Consider the following 16,111-nt stretch of genomic DNA (forward strand, 5'->3'; position numbering starts at 1 on the left):
AGAAAAGTTAAGTGTACAGATATAAGTGACTATGTATCTGCTACATACATCAATGTATCCTTTGCTTGTCGTCAACAAGCATGGACCTTTTATTAAAAACAAATGAAAGGTCCCCTGAGAAAAAAACGTAAACTATAATTAGATTGACCTTCCTGAACCAAGACACTGAAGTTTCACATAGGGTGCTCCATCCCACATGTATGTTTGGGTTGCTCCAGCATATTCATGCAGATTATAGAATAACCGGGACTGAGTCACAACGTTGGCCAATAACTGTGCTCACTGTTGTCAGAGGAGATGTAAGAGTCAAGAAACTCAATCACAACCACCCCCCCTCCGGCCCCAGTGGTGTCCTAAGTGGCTTTGGGCAGTCTCTACTTCACCTGGAAGCCAGAGATAATCAGGTCTATTTCTCAGGTATGTGCAGAGAAATAATCCAAAAACTGTAGAAAAGTAGATAGATAGATAGATAAGATAGGTAGATAGATAGATAGATGATAGAAACGGATCTTGTAAAATATACAAAATTTTTATAAAGAAATATATTCTGATACATCTCAGTTATCATGGTTCCCTGCCGCCTGAGTTTTTGCATTATTCATTTTACAAAGGATAAGCAAATTTTATGGCACTGTTTTAACGCTGGCATTGTCTTACAGACGGTGATAAGGATATATTTTCTTTACCCTGTTAGTCCAGTACCCAACTTTTGTTCATACAAAGGATTAAATGGTATCAGAAAAGGCACTGTCATTCCGATTTCCATGTTCCTTTTATGCCCATCACATCCTCAGAAGGAATTTCTCTCATCTGAACTATTATGTGTGCGTTATAAAGGAGAGTTTAAGCTAGTACTGTTAAGTTCCTTCCCCAAATGCCAAAATCTAAATTTGTTTTTTTTAATTACCTAGACAGGCAACTAAAAAACAGCACCATGACTTCAGTAAAAAAGCTGTGAGGGAAAATCCAAGGACCAAAATAAATTGGAAGATTTTTCGACAGAATTTGGGAAGTTAGTTACACTGATTAATTTCAGAAAAGAATAGTTTTAAAGAATGTAAAACAAAAATAGGAATTGAGGGTGTACTGAATATTGGAAGAATTTGGGAAGTTAGTTACAACGATTAATTTCAGAAAACAGTTTTAAAGAATGTAAAACAAAAATAGGAATTGAGGGTGTACTGACTGTTCACAGGTTAAAGGACAGATTTATCAAACCCTTTGCTGCCATATTTAAAAGATAAAATTGAATTTTGCATTTACAATTCACATCCTCTTCTATTACTGTAGCACTATGCTTTACAGACAAATCGTAAAAACAAAGACAGTGGTAAACCTCTTAGCACTACAACATTTTTAAGTCAATGCTAAGAAAAAATCGATTTCACTTTTGGCTGAAATGAACATGCTTGGCTGACAGGCAAACCATTTGCGGGATTGTTTTTGTTAAAATGATAAAAACATGTAAAACCTTACACATCGGGATTTGTTTGTTCTTTTTCCTTTTATGGAAAAAATAATTTCCTAAGAGAGCACCCCTTTCTCTTCATAAATGTGAAATCAGTTAACTAGGGACAAGAAGGTTCATTTTATAAACAGGTCATTTATGACAGTTTCCAGTGGAATTTGAAGCCAACGTGAAGTAACCTTGCTATCAGAATTTGCCATTGTAACAAAGAACTTTATGACTGTCAACTGCAAATCATAAGTGAAGCCAGTCTCCATAAACATGAGAAATGAAGGTGAATGGGTTATAAAAGTTCCTTGTAACAAGTGATCTCAGTTATATTCATCACTGACAAGAATTCAAGTTACACCATAAATCTCTTATTTTGCAATGTATTACAAGTTCAAATTCACAGTGATTGGTTCTGGACTGCTGGCTAAACAAACTTGGGTTCAGCATTCTGAGAACTAAGCTAGATCCATCAAAACCATAAATAAGAAGCCCACAAGAACTAATTGATGAACACGCCCTTCAATTGGTATCATTTATAACCCATTTACAAAGCACAATGGCTGACCTTGGTTGGTCACGGCCAAGACACCTGCCACACACAAGGAAAACCAACAGATTAAGAGATGTTAAAAACTCTTTTCTGGTAAGTGCACAAAACAAATGGCACTATCTAAATATGGATGTTTCTAGATCAAATTCAGAATGCAACTAGAACCTAATCAGCTACTCTTCTACCAGTTTTCCCCTCAATCTCAAGAAAAGGTTACCGTGCTGAACTCAGCTAGAACTCAGCTCAAGGTACCTTTCCAAAAAAAAAAAAAAAAGTTTCACTGTTCAGACATGAAAACAACAAACTTCTCGGAATATTTTCTGGCCACTACTTTTTCTTTTCTTAATATGATACATAAGAAATGAAAACCATAGGGAGTCATATACTCAAGTGAAGGGGATGCCCTTTGAAGACAATTTTAAGCTGGAAGTTGTAACAAGTTTAAGGCACATACATTAAATTAGCCTCAGCCACTTTATTTTAAATGCATTAAAAACAAAACAACCATAAAACTAATTGCTTCTCTTTAAGGTGTCAGACTTCCATTGTGATGCAATATCACCCTAATCTATTTAACACAAACAACATGTGTAGCATTTGTTCCTGCTAATTAAGAGTATAACAATTAAATAGATTACTTGGATACTTAAGATGTCTGGCATCTCACTGTAAAATATTTTACTTTAAAAGGTTAAATTAAGAGTATGAGTGCTTGGTTAAACAAATGTTAACCCTACAGTGGGGCCTGTGAACACTTTCATTTATTTTCTCTAATCACTACAGCAGTAAATGCCCCCTCCTAAAACCACACCTAACTCTAAGATTTATTCCTGAAGAAAATGAGAATTCCCATAATTTAAAACACAGTAAAAAAGGCGTTTGGATCCCAACTTGAGAAGCACATAAGACTGCTTTTTTTTTTCCCCCTCAAGTTCTATGTAGTGTTCTGAACAGCTAGATTTTCAAAATAACAAAGGGTAGAGTAAATTTTCATCAAACTCAAAGACAATCCAAAAGACGGATGGAATTTGGGGCTAAAATTTATCTCACTCCCAGGAGAAGAGGTAGAAGGGACCCAAAGGTATAAGGAACAGAATCAAAGGAACCCTGAATGAGGCTGTGGGGAGAAAGGGAGTGTGGGTTTGTGATTGCCATATTCTATAGGGAAGGGAGGGAGGTTTTTCAAGAATAAAATCCAAACCAGAGCAAACAGTACATAGTGAAGTGAAAAAGATCTCCCTCCTTCATGTGATCTGGGTTGGTATACCCAGTTTTTTTAGCCGGAGGTTACCGTCATTACTAATTTCTTGTGTCCTTCCAGAATTTTTCTAGTGCATTTACAAGTACGTCTAGAGATAGGTCAACACAGACTTTTGCATATTTAAAAAATGGTATAGCTCCCTACACCTTCTTCCTCCCCCATTTATAGACATCATGCCCTGGGTGTAAAGGTGGGGAAAGGCTGTCTTCGTTCCCCAAAGGCTGGTTTCTTCGGGACAACCTCCACTCGGGCGCTCGCGGGTGTGAAGGGGACAGCTGGGTCCCCGCTCTCGGGCAGACCCCGGCGGCCCCGGGCCGCGCCGCACCTGTTGCCGCGGGGGCGCCCGGGGCGAGCCGGCAGCGCCGGGGCCACAGCAGAAGCGCCGCTCGGGGCCCGGCCGCAGGGGAGGGCGGCGCTCGCACTCACCACGCGCTTCTGCGGCTTGATGAGGGGCCGGCTGAGGCCGTTCATCTTGCTGTAGAGGCCGCAGGCGTTGCACAAGTAGTGGCCGGTGCCGTCCCGCCGCCAGAGCGGCGTCTGGATGGAGCCGCAGTTCACGCACTCACGGCTCTCGGGCAGGTCCTCCAGCAGGTCTGCGGCGAGAGCGGGGACAAGAGGCCCGGTGAGGCGGCGCCGCTCCCGCCCCTCCCCGGGCTCCCGGGAAGACCTCCGGCACCCCTGGCCCCAGTGCTGGCGACGTGCTGCCCGCCTCCCCGCCCGCGCCCTTCCCCACGATCTTTCTGCTGCTCAGCAGCCAAGCCAGGAGCCGCCCGTTGTCGCTATCGATCTGCTGAGCGTTTGTCCAATACTTCTGCAGCCCCGGGCGCGCCCAGTAAAACCCCAGGAAAGCAGTAGGAGATGGTGCTGGAGGCCGAGCCCGAATCATCTGCCTTCAGTCTCCAAGGACCTCGGAGCTGAGATGAGCTGTGGGGAAGTCGGTTTGGGTCCCCTGACCCCTCCTTTCCGGCTGTTCCCAAGCGTTTCAAAACTGAAATCCATCATAATTACAGTGTGCCACTTGCCAAGCCGAGCAAACCATACAATATCAACACTGATCACTGACCCCTGCACCAAACCTGCAAATATCCTGGGACACAGTCAGGCTACCTTATTACTTTTATCCCAAGTAATTATTTTTTAAAGAATTTACCGTATCTGTCACCCTTTTCTCCAATTAAAAAAAAAAAAATGGACAAGTGAAATTAGAAATACTGTTCTTGGGCAAGTGCTAGAAAGTGACTCAGGTCTCCCCAGGGGAAAAAAAGCACCAACATTAACAAGCACAGAGATAAATATTAAGTTTTCTTTTCATGCTACAAGGACCAAACGCTAAAATATTTTGAGTTCCACATGGGTCTAACTGCTTCTATCTGCAAAATTTCTACAAATAGTTGATATTTTATTGATTCAGAACATTACTAAAACCGTCTCGGTGCGCAATAAAACTGTTTCATATTTTCATACACTAAACTTCAATTTATGCAATCTACCTAAATTGTGTTTGTGTCACTTTGCTATTTGGTTAGTTTTTGGTGTTTACAACTAGCCTAAATCTGTTAATAAGGAAAAAATCTCGAGTAAATGGTTGTAACATTTATTACTTCCGCTTAAATTTGTTAAATATGAATGAATAAATACTGTCTAAAATGAGATAGGTACTAATTGAGTACTTTTAAAATAGACTTCGTAAAAATTAAAAATATCTTTCTGTTTAGGGTTATTTATAGAGGATTTAAATGTCCAAATTTGGCTTGCTTTAAGAAGCATTTCTGAATTTTTGAAGTAAATAAACATTACATTTTAAAGCTTTATTTGAAGATGTGTGCTAGCAAACCTTTCTATTCTTTCTCATTCCCGGGCAGTTTACAGCTTGTTTCTACCATCAGTTACTTGTTGTAAAGATATTTAAATGTGTCTTTGGCATGAATACTCTTTAATTCCATTAATACTATTTACCCTACAAAACAGGTCTCCTTCCTCTCCTTCCTCCTCAAGAATTAAGTTTAAAGGAAACTAGCATCCTACATAACTGGAGTTCAAAGTTGTCACAGGGATACCGCAACTTACAACACATCACAAAGATTTATTCTTCTCCACCCTAAAAGCCACTATTGACTACGGTAATCAGTAAAATGCTCAGGACTTCAAGGACACTGAAGTTAAACAAGGTATTTGTCTTAGTTGTTGACTTTAAAATGTTACCTATCAGAGACCCTCTCGATAGAGGAGTGGGGCATTCCCTGGAGAACACAGCCCTACGCCTGGCCTCCTTCCCCCAGGCGGGAAACAATAAAGACTCCCTAGAGAAGACAGTGTGAACTCTCCAGGTAAATCTCTTTAGTCATCTAAAAACCCAAAGACAAAACTTAAAGACCACTTTGGATAAATAAAATTTAGTAAGTTTGCTTATGTCTAATTAAATCAAATTTCCAGCTCTCATTTTCTCCCTACCACTTACCCAGCAGCTACAATCCTACAACGGACTAACGTAAGAAAAACTTACAATTAGGAAACCTAATTGTGCTGGACCTTTGTTCATCAGTTTCCCCCTACTCATCATCGCCTCCTAACACAACTGCTTTGGGTCCCCTGTAGAAAATAAAAAGCTCTGGGGAGAAGGGCACGGCCAGCAAATGCCGTCCCAGGACCCGAAGAATGGAACACAGTTCAGCGGGAGCTTAGGAGGGCGCTGGGCTCAGGGACTGAAGCACTGTGAAGACTCACCCCAGGACTCCCTCCCACCCACCCACCACCAGAATCGGAGAGGTGTATGGAGCAGGTTCCCAGAGGCCTCCACACTGTGTACGTTGAAAAAGCTCAGTGCTCGGGTTTTAGCCCTGCTGTTTGCCCAAAGCAATTAAAGAGTGCCTTCAAAAATGGTTGTTTTTTTTTAAACAGTCAAAGTGGAGAAGGAGGGAATCTAGCTAGGAAGCTGGGAGGAGAGGGGTTGGAGGTCAAGGTTTCTCTACCCCGAGAACACCTGTGAGGACAACCAAAATTAGGTCTTTCGCCTCCCCCACCCCCAGACTGGCTGATTCTCAGTAGCTTCCCGCCTTCTTAAAAGACTCTTTATGCAAAAGCTGGGTGTTCCCAAGCCCCTTCCCATTTTGGTTTGTTTTTTTTTTTTAACATACTCTGGATCTACAGATGATTTTCCTAACTTTGCAATGTCCCATCTAGAAGGTGAAAAGTTGGTGAAGAATAAGCTAGGTTTAAAATGAAACTGGTAACTCACCTACAACGGCACCCTCCTGCCTCTGGAAAGATTTTTTATACAAAACAAGTTGCTTTAAACATCGGAAGACTCTGATGATGTCTTTTGGGACTACTCTCTCAGTCCTGTGAAATGCCGGAAGACTGGAGGAGAGGGATCTGGAGACCACATTAAGGTGTGTCCTGGAACAGGTGAAGCTGCAGGATCTCGCTCCAATGGGAGCTGCCCCCTACTCAACTCACAGGCCCTTTCAGATTCCCTGCTGGATTCCTGACTGACAAAAGCCTCACCCTAACCCTTCCCATTCTTTGGAGATTCCTCATCTCTCGGTCTCTCAGCTCCAGCCAGGGAACCAGCTATGGGTCCCCATGCTGCACAACGGGGTGACAGTGCTCTGCTCTCAATTACTCAACAGGGTCCTCCACACCCACTGTACACAATGCTGAAGATGGTCTCCAGGGCCAACTTCGCAGAGGGAAGAAGAGGGAATTCTGAGACCAGAATCTTAGGAGGTAGAGATACCAAAAGCCTGTTGTCCCCCTCCCAATGTTACCAGCGGGGCTGTTCAAGTCAGATCCTTCCCTTTCGGGCCACTGGCATTTCCAGTATGTCTTTTGAACACAAGGCTGGCAATTCATCACTTCATCCTACTAGTTAGGGCCCCTGAAAAGATCTGTTGTCCCAAAACGGAGCACTGAGGCTGGGAAGAGCCCGGACCTGGAGTGTGAAGACACCAGGTAGGATAATTTAGGCTGACCCATGTCTCTTTGCCACCTCTGACTCTCACAGCTCCCTTCAAACAAACAGCCCCCGCCCCCCCCCAAAAAAAGGTTTTGTCTTAGGAGTCTGTCAGATTATCAAACGGGTTAAATACAAAATTGAGAGACCCACAAAAGCACATAGGACCAAGAATGCTGCAGCAGCCGAAAGAAGAAGCCCCAGACACAATAGTTCATAACCTCCTCTGCTTGAGCAGAAAACATTTTTCAGAATGGGGTGTTTCCAGATATTTCGACAATTGTGTTTTCCCAGTTCACTCCACATTGCCCGCAAATACTGCAAGGAAAGTATGGGTGGCATGGAAAACTTGAAAAAACTGGTGGGTTGAACTCTGGAGCAAGAACTGATGGGGGACCTCCAGGATCCCTGGGTCCCAGCCTGGCAGGGACCAGCAGCAGCACAGCTCCAGACACCTCGGCCCAGTTGATGTCAAGCAAAAGGGCCCCTCCACCAGCTTTCCCTCCGCAAGAGGCTGGCCAGTCCAGATACCCGCCTTAGCTCCTTTTCCACCGTGGAGCTCTTAAATACTCTCCAGGAGAAAAACACAATTCCTCCCCTCTGGAGAGCTGAACTGGGTGAGACTGTATTTGAGAAGAGGGTGAATCAAGTGCCCAGCATTCTCCTAACTTACCCCCCTACCCCAACAGAGTCTCATTCTTCCACCTAGGCAAATTAGGCTCAGTGACAGGTCTCGGGCCCTATCAGTTCCTTCCCAGGACCTTTTGCTCCGATTTACCCACCCCATTCACTGTTCAAGTCCCTTGAGCTTCTTCCAAGGCACTGAGACCTATACGCGCCCTAAGCCTGGAAAGGAACTGAAAACAATCCACAAAATAAAGCACCTCATCAACACTGCCAGACTCTGGGTGGCCCTGCCAGAGTTCTGCAAATCCTCCCTGGGGCCGGGCCGACCTCTAGGCACCCAGACAGAAAAACCCTAGGAACAAGGCCCAAGTCTACTAGCTGTTCCACACCCCCGTACACCCCAGTGCCTCAGGCCCCCACTCCCACGCGGCGGCGCACCCCTTACCTGCGCTGGGGCCCCGTGGCACCGGGAGCGGGGCTCCGGCGCGGCTCTGCAGGCTGTGCAGCACTGGGGTCTCAAAGGGTCCTGCGGGCCAGGCGGGAGTCAGCGGTGCACCCACGTAGGGGGAGTAGGGGTTCGGGTGGTGGTGATGGTGATGGTGGTACGTCCCGTTCAGCGGCCGCGCGGCCGACAGCGAGCTGTACTGATGCTCGCGGCCGCCCATGGCCGCCAGGCTGCCGCCTCCGCCGCCGCTCACGCCGCCCGCTCCCCCGCCACCAGCTGCGGCGTAGCCCCCGGGGTCCCGCGCCGCGCCGTTGGCCATGGGTGGGCTGGGCGAGTAGGGGAAGCGCGCGGAGACGTGCGCAGCGGCCGAGCCGGCGCTCCCGGGCCCCGCGGCCCCGCCGCCGGCCGCACCGCCTCCACTGCCGTACGGGGGGCTGTCGGCCGAGGCTTGAGGCCAGCCGGGGTGCGCGCCTGCACCGCCCGCGTGGTTGGCGGGCCCACTGCCCGCCCCCTGCAGGTACGGCAGGCCCGGCAGCATGGAGCCCACGCGGGTGGTGGGCACGTAAACCGGGGAGCTGGCCGCGGCGGCGGCGGCTGCGGCGGCGGCTGCAGAGTGCACAAAACCGCCGGGCGCGCCGTCGTAAGCGGCCGGCCCCTGGCTGGAGAGGGCGGCGAGGGTCTGGTACATCTCCTCGGGCTGCTCGGGTGCGAAGGGGCTCAGCTTGGCGCCGCGGCTGGACCACAGCAGCTTGCTGGCCGTCGCGGCCTGGTCGAGGTCAGTGAAGAGCAGTAGATCCTCCCAGCTCGACAGGGCGCTCCCGGGGCCAGCGACCCCGGGCGCCGAAGGTCCGTGGGGAGCCCCAAAGGGATGCGAGGCGTACGGGGTGAGCAGCAGCGAGCGGGCCGGGGGTCCCGCCGCCGCCTCCGTGTCGAGCTGCGGCGTCCTGCAGTTGCTGGCGCCGCCGGGGCCACGCTCCCCACCCCGGGAGCAGCAGGAGGAGGAAGAGGAGGAGATGGGGGAAGGCGGCGTGGAGGGCTCCCGCGCTGGAAAGGCTCCGGAGTCGCTGGCGTCCGCAGCCGCGGCCCCGAAGCGCTTCGGCAGGCACCAGCCGCCGTCAGTCAAGGCCATCCACGGTCCGGCGCCTCTCCAAGCTAACTTCTAGCTCCTGAGGCGGGGTGAGGGGAAGCAGGGACGGGAGGAGAAAATCAAGAAGGGTTAACAAAAGCGCAGGCCGCACAAAATCTCACTCCCACTTTTCTAGCTAATGGGATTCCTCTAAAATCCCATTTCTGCCCCAGGCGCGGGAGTTGGGGAAGGAGAAGGGAACGGAGCCTGGGTAGCTGCCGCAGGGTCCTCCCAGGACCGGGATATCCGCCCTCCCTCGCCTGCACCGCCCGGATCCCCTCGCCTTCCCGCCCACCCCCTCCGCAGCATCCTCCATCTGCGCGCGCCAGGTCCCAGGGGTGACGGTGAGACTGGCCAAGGTTTTCCTTCCGCCCCCAAAGTGGCTCCCTCTCGGCCGACACACAAAAGAATTTTTTTAAGCAGCTGTGCTTGTCGGCGCTGCCTTCTCCCGCCTCCCTACGGGTGCCCCCGCCCGGAATGCCTCGGTGTGAGGTCTGCCCGCGCGAAAATCATTAGCTTAAGGAAGGCAACCTGTCCCCGAAAACGAAACCGCCGCGTTCTCCCACACTGGCTTTCCCAGAGCTTCCCGGACTGCGCTTGACCGGACGGAACGCGAGCTCCAGAGAAGTGCAACTCAGCGCCCAGGGAAGGTGGGACGCCGAGGCGGAGACCAGTCTCTGACCTTCCGGGCCCGGGCACTGCTGGGTGCCCGCGGGGCCGCAGTCTCACGCCCAACCCTCCTCCCCGTGGCGCTGCACACCTTCGACAAGGCTCGTGGCTGCAGCCACCAGCGCGTGCGCTCACGCCGGCTGGGCCACCCCCGCCCACCCCGAGATCTTCCGCAGCCGCGGAAAGGCCGGACCGTTCCGGAGTCGGACGTAGCGGGGTGGAGCGGCGCGCAGAGAAAAGGAGGAGGGGGAAATGCGGGGGGCGGGGGGGGCGTGAGACCGCCCTGGGGCCGAGGCCACCCCAAAGGGGAGAGCAGGAAGAAAGACGGGGAGATTCGGAAGGAGTGGGGTAGGAAGGCGAAATGCAGCCGGACGGGCCTCCTCCGAGCTGCTTTTCCAAATCGCTTCGGCTCCTCGGAGATAACCATACTAAAATTAATACCCACACACAGACCCGGGCTAGATAGCAAGAAAGAAGTCTCTCTGCTCGCCTGACTGCCGGCTCCCGCCCCTTTGCGCCAGATAATTCGGAGATAAGGCTGCGCGCAGATAAGCGCTTCAGGGAGAGGAAGAAACAGCAGAAGTTGGTCCGCGGTGTCCCGGGAACCTGGGAGCCGCTACAGCCAGCCGCGACAGGAGGAGGGAGACACCCTCAGAGCCGACGGGGCCCGCAGAGGGCCGGATGGCCCGGGGCGGAGGGGCTCGCGACGGGGTGGGGGGTTGAGGGAAGGAAAGAAGGGAGCCCGAGCAAGCGAGAAAGCAGCCGAACCTCGGGTGCGCGCTGCGCATGGAGAACGGCGGCGGCGGAGACTGCTCTCGAGCGCGGAGAGAGGTTGTGGGCGCCGGCAGGCGAGCGCGAGTCCGGGGTCTGCGCGGCGCTGCTGGTGAATAAAAAGGAGAGAGGAGGCGCCTCTTACTGCTCTGCCGGAAAACTGCAGCCTGCGCTCCTGATTGGATTCACCGAGCCCTAAACAAACAGCGCTCGCCGAAGGGTGCCAGGCTGTGGGTCGGAACTGCGCTGTGCGAGCAGCTGGGCGCTGGAGGTGAAGAGGAGGAGGAGGAGGAGGGAGCGAGGGGAGGAGAGAAAGAGGGTGGGGAGGGGACCGCGGGCGGCTGGGGGAGGGGAGCGCGCCACCCCAGCAGACAATGAGCGCCGCGCAGCCTGCGGGTGTGGGCCGAGCTGCGAGTACCTTCCTGGGAGGGGGCCAGTCCATCGAGGGGGCGCCGAGCCCTGGGACGCCCGAGGAGGGGCGGAGGTGGAGGAACGCTTGACCTGGCTGACGACCCACACCCATCCGGCGGCGCAGCACTTTCCTCCGCCCCCAGTTACACACGCACTCACGGGGGCGGGGGGGGGGGCTGGCACGAGAGGAGTTGGCTGTGTACAGCCCTGCGCAGCCACCGCAGCGGGAAGGACGCGCCAGCTATCGGGTCAACGTGCCCCCAGAATGAGGGGGAAAGTGCTTTGCTCCACGGGCCTTCCCCGCTCCTTCATCCACGTTAGAAGAGCGTTATGCTCTGCCTTTGTATGTGAACTACCTTAAATTTTCCCCGACCTCTAATCGAGACCCTGGGGCTCGGGTCCTGGTGACCGTCGGGGATCGAGGCTCCAAAGATACGGAAAAGAAGGAACTCAGGTGCCCAGCTCCCTATCTCTGCCCTGCTTTTTAGAAACAGACTAAATCCCTAGGAGGTTTCGGGGAGTTCACGTCGACACTCACCAGCTAACCTTTGGGAACTTTTAATTCGGGGTCGTGGTGTACGTAAAGGCTAGTCCCCGAAGGTGCGCGTAATGAAAAGTGTTTCCACCCCAGTTGCGCCCCGAGATGCTTTCCAAGTTTTGGTGTCCCGTTTGCTCTGAGCTTATCCTGGAGAACCTCAGGTAAGTCTCGGATAAGGCGTTGGAAAGGGGGGAGGGGGTTCACCTTCACTGGACCCAGCGGGAAATACCGCTTCCCCACCCCCACCCTCACATACACACCCCTTCTTCGCTCCCTCCAAATGGTTATCACAACTGTGTACAAACTGATACGGTCCTGAGCCGGCAAAGGGACTGGAAATGAACGTCGCGAGGTTATCAGCGCGGATCTGTCAGCAGCGAGGCGCGCGGCCGCAGGTTCGTCCGCCGCAGCAGCGGTGATCTATGTCTCGCTCCCTTTCACTCACAAAAAGATTTCTTCCGACAGACGTGACCCCAGAAGGCCGCGGAGAGAGAATTTTAACTAGGGCAGGAGGAGTTGCTTTGTGAGGATGGATTTTACAATTCCCCCCCCCCCCAGGTAAATCGAAGTAAATGATTTTCTAAAGGTCAGTCTCCCTGAAAGCATTTGGGCTCTTTTGTGTGTGTGTGTTTTTCCAGTTGGGGAAGGGAGAGGAGCCTAAGCAGAGTTGAGAGATTGTGAGACCTCATCGTTAAAAGTATGTTTCCTCTCAATATAATTGTGAGGGTGAGCCTGTGTATCCTAGGGAGAGAAGGGGACAGGGCCTGGCAGTGAGGGGAAGAGCACTGAATCGAAGAAGTTGGCGAGAATTCTTTTTTTTTTTTTTTCCATTCTTCGTTGTAAATTGCTGCTAAACGCTTCTGAATTTTAAATTGCTACTACGACGGTCCATAAACCGTTCTTATCCAATTTAGTCACTTTTATTATATTCCTCTTTACTTCCCCCAATCACTGTGGCGGCTCCCAGTTTCAGTGTGGCCACAGTTCGCGAGGAGTGAAGGTAGAAAACTCTGGAACAGAGAGATTGGCGACCGGAGCAGGATTCAGGGCTTTAAAGTTTAACCTAGGTTCGATCGAACGGTACTAGCAGAAGAGATGACCCGGCGTCTGCCTCCCACTTAACTCCGACCACAGCTTCCAAAGCCTTTCTCTTTTGGGTTTTGCGTGAGTTCCGACCAAATTTTGAGTTTTTCAGAAGCTCATTTGTAAGCAGATACAGAAACGTTGTGGACGTTTGCCTTTCTTTGAGTCCAACTGTTTTTGAAATGCTTTTTCAGTTGTATTCTTAAAAGCAGTTTTGTTTTTTTTTTTAATTCATATCTCAGTGAGGTGATTTCCAATGGAGATGAGTTTTTTTTTAAATCCTCTGGCTAAGTTAGATTCCAAGCTGCGAACGGCCTCCAAGCCTTGAGCCCTTGCGGAGACCTAGCCCCGAACCTGGTTCCTGTTGTGTGTGTTCCTTTATATTAGCAAGTATGAAGGTGTCTGTGTGAATTTCCTTGGACAATAGCTAAAGCCCTAGGGACCTGCTTTTCCCGCAGCTCCAGAGCAGCTGCGAGAGGGTGCGCTGGCCCTGGCACCGCTGGGAAAGAGATGAGCAGCGGGGCAGACACTGACCACAGCGTGCGGCTTTTAAGGGCTCGAGAAGGGACCCGGCATTTTACCATCCAGATTCCCAATCTCTCTTTAACACAGCCTAAAACAAGAGTGGGAGGTTGTAATTTGCTCCTTTGCACGGTCACAATTTTTTTAGATTGGTTTTCCAACTAAAGGAGGGAATGGATAGTACAATGTTTTTCTTTTCAGTTAACTTAAAAACAAAACTGTTTAACCCGCAGAGTTTCTTCAGACAGAAAGGCAAGGAAGCCTGACCCATCCAGTTTATCATTTTCCCAATGCACTGGATTTGGCCCTGGGGAAAACTTCCACTCCCAGGGGGGAGCGGCACATTTTCAAAGCCACCCCCTAGGGGTTCCCAGGTCCCGCGCTCTGAGTTTCCTTTGAGCACCCCAGCTAGTCCGGGAAGGTGGGGAGAATAGGGGACACGGAGGGAAGTGTACCCTAAACTAGGGAGGAACCCAAGAACTGGAGAAGTCCCCCATGGTTCCCCAGTAAATAGGCTCTTAAAAGTTCTATTTTCTTCGTGTTTTTTTTTTTCTTTTCCTTCTGCCTGTCTCCTTTGGGGGGGGTGGGTGCTAATCTTAAACGAAATTATTTCTCTCCCGACTATTTAGACGAAAGGAGTGGCCCCTCCGGAGTGAGCCTTCCGTCCTTGAGCCGCCCTCCTCGTCCTCGAAGAGGTGCTGGCTCTGGGGCGCGACCTGTCCCCAGGGCTGATTTATTTGGGGCGCGCCACACTACTATTCGCGATTCGAATCCAGCCAGAATAGAGCAGCCAATTGGGCAGGGGGCGGAGGCTTTGTTGCCAAATGCGAAGGGATGTTTGGGGACCCAGTCGCTCTCTGCTTCCAGGGGAGCTGCGAGACCCGGGCGAGGACCCGCATAACGACACGCCTTTACCCCTGCAAACTTAAGCTCCTTACGTTGTCAGTTCCCAAAGCTCCTGGCTGCTCCAGCGACGTTTCAGAAAGAATACAATTTCTGACTTAAAGTTTTAAATTGAGAGTTTTTACAAAGCCAGATCTCTAGGGCCTTCTCGCCTATACCGGATTTCTTCCTGTCCCTGGGAAGCTTTTGCCGAAGGACAAAGGTCACCCCGGTGCCCCCACCCCAGCCATCCTCCCGGCCCAATAAGCGGGTCGGGGCGGCCTGTCCCCCGACTCACCGGCTGTCAACCCAATGCAGTCGCGTCCAGAGAGCCCGGACGGTGTTTGGGGTGGGGGAGGGAGGGTTGTTTTGTTCTATTTTTTTAATTCTCGAAAGCCCAAAAATACTGGTTAGAAATGTCAGGTGGTGGCGGCGGAAGCGCGAAAACTGCGCAGCCTAGAAAACTGGGCCGCCCCCCGCTCCTGCCCCCGGCCCGGCTCCCCGCCCCCTCTTCCCGCCGCCGGTCACTTCGGGTAAGGAACTCGCTGCGCCAACGGCGGGCCCGGGCGGTCAGCATCGAGTCCCGGCGCCCGGCGGCTGCAGGCCGGGCCCGGCCGCCCCCGGCCCGCAGCCCCGGGCTGCCCCCCGCGCGCCGCCGGCGGCCGTCAGCGCGGCGCGGAGGTGGGCTTGCTGCGGCGGCGCGCGAGAGGTCACCGCGGTGGCATTCCTCCCCGCGCGCTGTTTACGTGACTTAATGTACTTCATACGCCGCGGGTAAGTTAGGGCCGCGATAAGGGGGCGGCCGGAGGAGGGTCGCCGTAAAAGCCCCACGCTGGGCGCCTTCTAGCCCTCCCCTCATCCATTAACCTTTTTACTTTCTTCTTCCCTCTCTCTTTTAAAGCTTGTTATCTAGGCCACCCATGACCGACGAAAGATCTTCCCTCCCGGCTTCTCCCAAGGCCGCTTTAAACCAAATAAATTTAGCTATTAAGGGCCAAGATGTCTGACAAAAGATCGAAAGGTGTCTATCTGTGATCGCTTAAAGAAGCGAAGGAGAAGCTGGTGGTTCTCTGATCCCGATAAAGGCATTCCACACGGCGCCGGCCTCCCTCCCCGCGGCCTGGTTGCGTCCTGACACCCTGAGATCTCCGCTTCGCTGGCCAGATCTCCACCGGCCGAGCGAGACCTGCGTCCGTTGCCCTGGGAATGTGGAGGTCCCCAGGCGACCCGGCCTGGGCGTGCCGGTCCCCGGGGTCCTGGGAGCCGTGGAACTCCAGGCCGGACGGGGCTGGAGTCCCAAAACCGACCCCCCGCACTTGGCAGAAAAACTAAACCGAGCTCATTAGGACCTGAATTACTATCCCTTTTATATTATTTTTTGATGCTGAATAATTAAACTCGAGTCAATCCAGCCCTACCTTCCCACCCTCACTCCCTGCGGGTTTGCCGAGGGTCCTCGTTACTCCACATCGCTAGTCGTCGGGAACAGACCTTCTTTTGAACCCGGGTCAGAACCTGGTGGGTGGAACAAGGCAGCTAAATTAGACTGAGGCTAACGGCGAGGGTGTGGACTCCGAGAATAAGAGCGTGCAGGTGGGAGGCAGAGGTTCAGTCATTCAGGCATCCCCAGGTTGGGTTTGGTTATAAAGTGTGGTATTTATTATCATTATTAATTACTACTGGCATCACTACACAAAGCCTAGGGCTGCCAGCTGGGCCGAGGCCCTGCCCCTGGGGGGATCCCTTCCCTTTCACTAAAGGTGAATGGGAATGTCCACTTTCCTGATCCAGGACTGGGAAGTGGTCTTGGGAGTC

General features: G+C 51.7%; 1 protein-coding gene and 1 long non-coding RNA gene across 8 annotated transcripts in view; one reads left to right on the forward strand and one right to left on the reverse strand.

Moving 5' to 3' along the window:
- Positions 1 to 11,127, reverse strand: part of GATA6 (GATA binding protein 6) — a 136,100-nt gene extending 124,973 nt beyond the window's left edge. For 2 of the 7 annotated variants that reach the window (XM_081801525.1, XM_081801524.1), the window contains exons 1-3: positions 10,858 to 11,118; positions 8,295 to 9,460; positions 3,697 to 3,863 (exon numbers count right to left, since the gene is read on the reverse strand). In XM_081801525.1, coding sequence (XP_081657651.1) covers positions 3,697 to 3,863; positions 8,295 to 9,423 — 1,296 coding nt within the window. In that variant the 5' untranslated portion in view covers positions 9,424 to 9,460; positions 10,858 to 11,118. The other 5 variants (XM_081801523.1, XM_081801522.1, XM_081801519.1 and 2 more) reach the window with 5 other exon arrangements.
- Positions 11,128 to 11,160: 33 nt separating this feature from the next.
- On the forward strand, positions 11,161 to 15,708 carry LOC115943422 (uncharacterized). The gene is made up of 3 exons (XR_014139668.1): positions 11,161 to 11,970; positions 12,275 to 12,367; positions 15,198 to 15,708. It is a non-coding gene; the product is annotated as an uncharacterized LOC115943422 (long non-coding RNA).
- Positions 15,709 to 16,111: the final 403 nt, after the last annotated feature.

The sequence above is a fragment of the Leptonychotes weddellii genome, chromosome 13 (assembly GCF_054177405.1).
Source record: "Leptonychotes weddellii isolate Sample4059 chromosome 13, ASM5417740v2, whole genome shotgun sequence".
Classification (NCBI taxonomy): domain Eukaryota; kingdom Metazoa; phylum Chordata; class Mammalia; order Carnivora; family Phocidae; genus Leptonychotes; species Leptonychotes weddellii.